Source organism: Acyrthosiphon pisum, chromosome A2 (genome assembly GCF_005508785.2).
Source record: "Acyrthosiphon pisum isolate AL4f chromosome A2, pea_aphid_22Mar2018_4r6ur, whole genome shotgun sequence".
NCBI classification, from domain to species: domain Eukaryota; kingdom Metazoa; phylum Arthropoda; class Insecta; order Hemiptera; family Aphididae; genus Acyrthosiphon; species Acyrthosiphon pisum.
Window position 1 is genome coordinate 85360124 of NC_042495.1, and position 3600 is coordinate 85363723.

The 3600-nt window shown below is 30.5% G+C and overlaps 1 protein-coding gene across 1 annotated transcript; it reads right to left on the reverse strand.

Moving 5' to 3' along the window:
- Positions 1-1116: 1116 nt before the first annotated feature.
- On the reverse strand, positions 1117-3236 carry LOC103311995. The gene is made up of 3 exons (XM_008191948.1): positions 2841-3236; positions 1746-2353; positions 1117-1300 (listed from the first exon to the last, which is right to left on the reverse strand). Exons 1-3 carry the CDS (start codon positions 3234-3236, stop codon positions 1117-1119), a joined length of 1188 nt encoding a protein of 395 aa, XP_008190170.1.
- Positions 3237-3600: the final 364 nt, after the last annotated feature.

A 3600-nucleotide genomic window follows, 5' to 3' on the forward strand; every position in this document is an offset into this window, starting at 1 on the left:
ACAATAATACAAAACAATTTTTCAATAAAGTATATATGTATGTATTTTACAACGTAATTTTCAGACAAAAATAATAAATTTAATACATAATAATAAAATAATAATAAATAATAAATACCAATAATATACAATATGTAATAACATAAAGAATACTATTTTAAAAAATATTAAACAAAATAATCCGTATTTTCTTCTGTTTTTTTGAGTCACGAGCTTCTTGAGCGGCCATGTTTCGTATTTTACGAAGAAGTAAGACCTGCGTTACATTTGCGATTTGCCTCCTCTTGTACCTCAAACCAATCAATGCATTTTGATAACTTTTTTTTTGTCGGTGACCGATGACGGATAACAGAAACTGACGGTTAATCGAGTTTCTACTGTACCACGGTTTGTTGTTGATGTATAACGCGTTGCCTAATGGATATTGTGATATGATTAATTTGGAATTTATTGTTGATACCTATTTTAATTTATAAGTCAATTTTTTTTATTACTATAGATAAGTATACCTATAATATGTATGTCTAATAACTAGACTGACAAACCGTCTCCGCTCAAAATCGTTTTTCTTTTACAGTGATATTATATCATTGAATTCAATGTTAATACTATCCATTATACAGTGACCCACTTGTAACCTACTGTACAGCAGAACGACATCCACTTACCCACCTTTTTTAATGTTCAGAAGACAAATTCATTAATGCATCAAACACTTTTTTTAATTCCATTCTGTAAAAATCTTTTATATTGATAATGCACTGTGTGCTAGCATTCGAGTATATATTTTTGAGCTTCAATCTTCTTCGATGGTGTCGGTTAAAACCTTCTTCTGGGTTAATATTTAATTTTTTAGCAACAATTATTGCACTTTTTATTAAATATTATTTAATGCCATATTATTATCACTCATTCTGGTTAAACTGTCAATAGTATGTGTTAGTAACATTAAAATATAAATTATATTTAATTCTGTAGCTTCTAAGTTTTCTGTGAAGATTTTTGTTTTGTACATGACATTTTTCATAAATGATTGAAAATGTTTTTAGAGAGACCTAATGCAAGAGTACATGTTTTTTATGCATAGATTTTAAGTCTGACATATCTTGTAATGCATCAAAAATTTGTTCGTTGATATCCCAACAGCTTTAATTGAGCCCTTGCAGTCCATCGGGTTTTTGATAGATTCACTTGTTCAACAGATATATTCAATCGATGCGCTTGGCATGGAATGAATGGAATTTTGTGACCAACAATATCTGATAATTTTTGCTGAGTACCATTTATCTTAGATGACATGCTACTGGCAAAATCATACGATTGAAATCCAATATTATATTTATATATGTTACGGTAAAAGTACGAATAGCGGTAAAACCTAGGATACACAAAATAGTTTTGTCAAGCCCCGAATGATTTTTGTAGATTGGACTTTTACAAACGAGATTTGGTAAATCTTAGGATAAACAATCAGTGTTAGTAAAATTCCGAAATTGTTTACCAAACCGAAATTATTATATTATAATATATTATGTTAAATAAAATTAATGTTATTATTATATATTATGACAACACATTTTTATTATTATTATTATTACAAGAGTTTAAACTATTATTATATTTTATTACAACAATACAATTATTTGTTTGTGCAGGCTTGGCTACTGTGACATCTTGAATTGCACAATACATTTTTGGATCGACACTTACAACGATTTGTTATACATTTCTTCAAACAGTCACACCTTATTAACCCTTGTCCGCCAGTCAAAGACAGTTGCGATACTGCTTGACGAATACCAATTTCATTCTCTGGAATTATTGCCGATTTCAAACAATTTTCTTCGCATAAGGTGAACTGATTCCGAGTGAAAAGTTGAGAGAGTGTTCCTGCTTTTGTACCCAGACGATAAAATTCTCCATCCACAACTTTTAACACCACAGCCAGTAATGTGCGGGCATCAACTTTACTTCGATCGACTTCCGGAATTTTAACCTTGACGGTTTGTCCAATTAATACAGTTGGCATTTGCTTGTTTGACATTTCCTTCATTTTTCTGGCTTGTTTTTGAAGTCCAATGTGTGATTCTTCTCGATGTTGATTAATTTTTTGTGTCCTCACCAGTATTACATTTTCTACGTCCCTTATTTCTAAATTTTCATTTGCTAAAGTTTCATCATCCTTGTTTATTTCAACTTCTTCATTTTCAAATATTGGTTCTGTAAGCGCTGCCTCTAAATCCTCTTCTGTTTGCAGTCCTGGCAATACATTTTTTGGAATAATTGAATTAGCTAATCCCATTTTCATTTTAATACCAAACATGGCTTCATATGGAGATCGTTTAATAAATTCCTAAAAATGTATTAATTATAAAATATGTATAAAATGTAGGGGAGAGTGGGGCAGATTTGAATGCGGGGTACACGTAAATTAGTTTAATATAAATTTGTTACAGATTATTTACATCAATAAAAATAATAATCTAAGTTGAATAATCTAAGTAAAAAATAGTTAATTATATAAGATACATATTCAAATATACTTAACTTTATAATTAGAAATTAAATTATGTAATATTAAGTTAAAAGATATTATCTTTAGAATACAGACTTTTTAGCCCCGAGACTTTTTTCCCCGAGAATTGGGACTTTTTTTCCTACCATCGTTATCAGTCAAATAGTATTCACAACCATCTAGACTACAGATTGTAATTATCAAATATAAAATCCGCCCACTGTCCCCTAATTATTAATTTTTGTGTGTATCTTTTAAAAATTAAAATGCACATTTTAATACAGTACGAACCAGAATGAAAAGCTCCGTTCTTCATAGCTTGTACGAATCTTAAAGACTCTGACCATTTCGTCGTTTTATTTGTCTCCATCCACGTCGCAATCATACTTTCTATATCTTGATTGGCACGCTCCACAGAACCTTGAGATTGACTATGGCGAGCTTTTCCGTGAACTATTTTCACTTCAGGCCACATACTACATAGATTTGTAATAACAGCATTTACAAATTCTCTCCCGTTGTCCGAGTGGAGTATATTTGGTGCACCGAAAAGAGTGAAAATATCGAGTAAGCAGTATGCAACTTCTTCAGCCCGTTTAAATTTAAGTGGTCGTAAAATCACAAATTTAGTCAAATGGTCTTGATACACAAATATAAATTTGTAATTGTTATCCGGGTTTGACTGCATATCAATTAAGTCTACCTGGCAGCATGAATTCATTTCGGTGTGTACAATTGACTTCGTTCAATAATACATCATATTTTTCACTTGTTATGTATAAAGTGTTTTTATCATTTTTCGATTCCACAATACTATTTAAAAGTTCGTAAAACCGTTCTTTAAGTGACATATTGAATATAAAACGCTATTCGCTACGATTGTAAAAAGAATACTGATCGTAGGTATCATTATTATTTTCAATAGACCTGGATATCATTATCAATCTATATCATTGGTCTATTAGAAAACCTGTTCCTTCTGGTAAACTTAGTTTTACGTACAACACAGTGTAAGTGTTACGTATAGCCGTATAGGAACAACTTTTATCACATCATTAAGATAGGACATAGGTACCTTTTTGGCT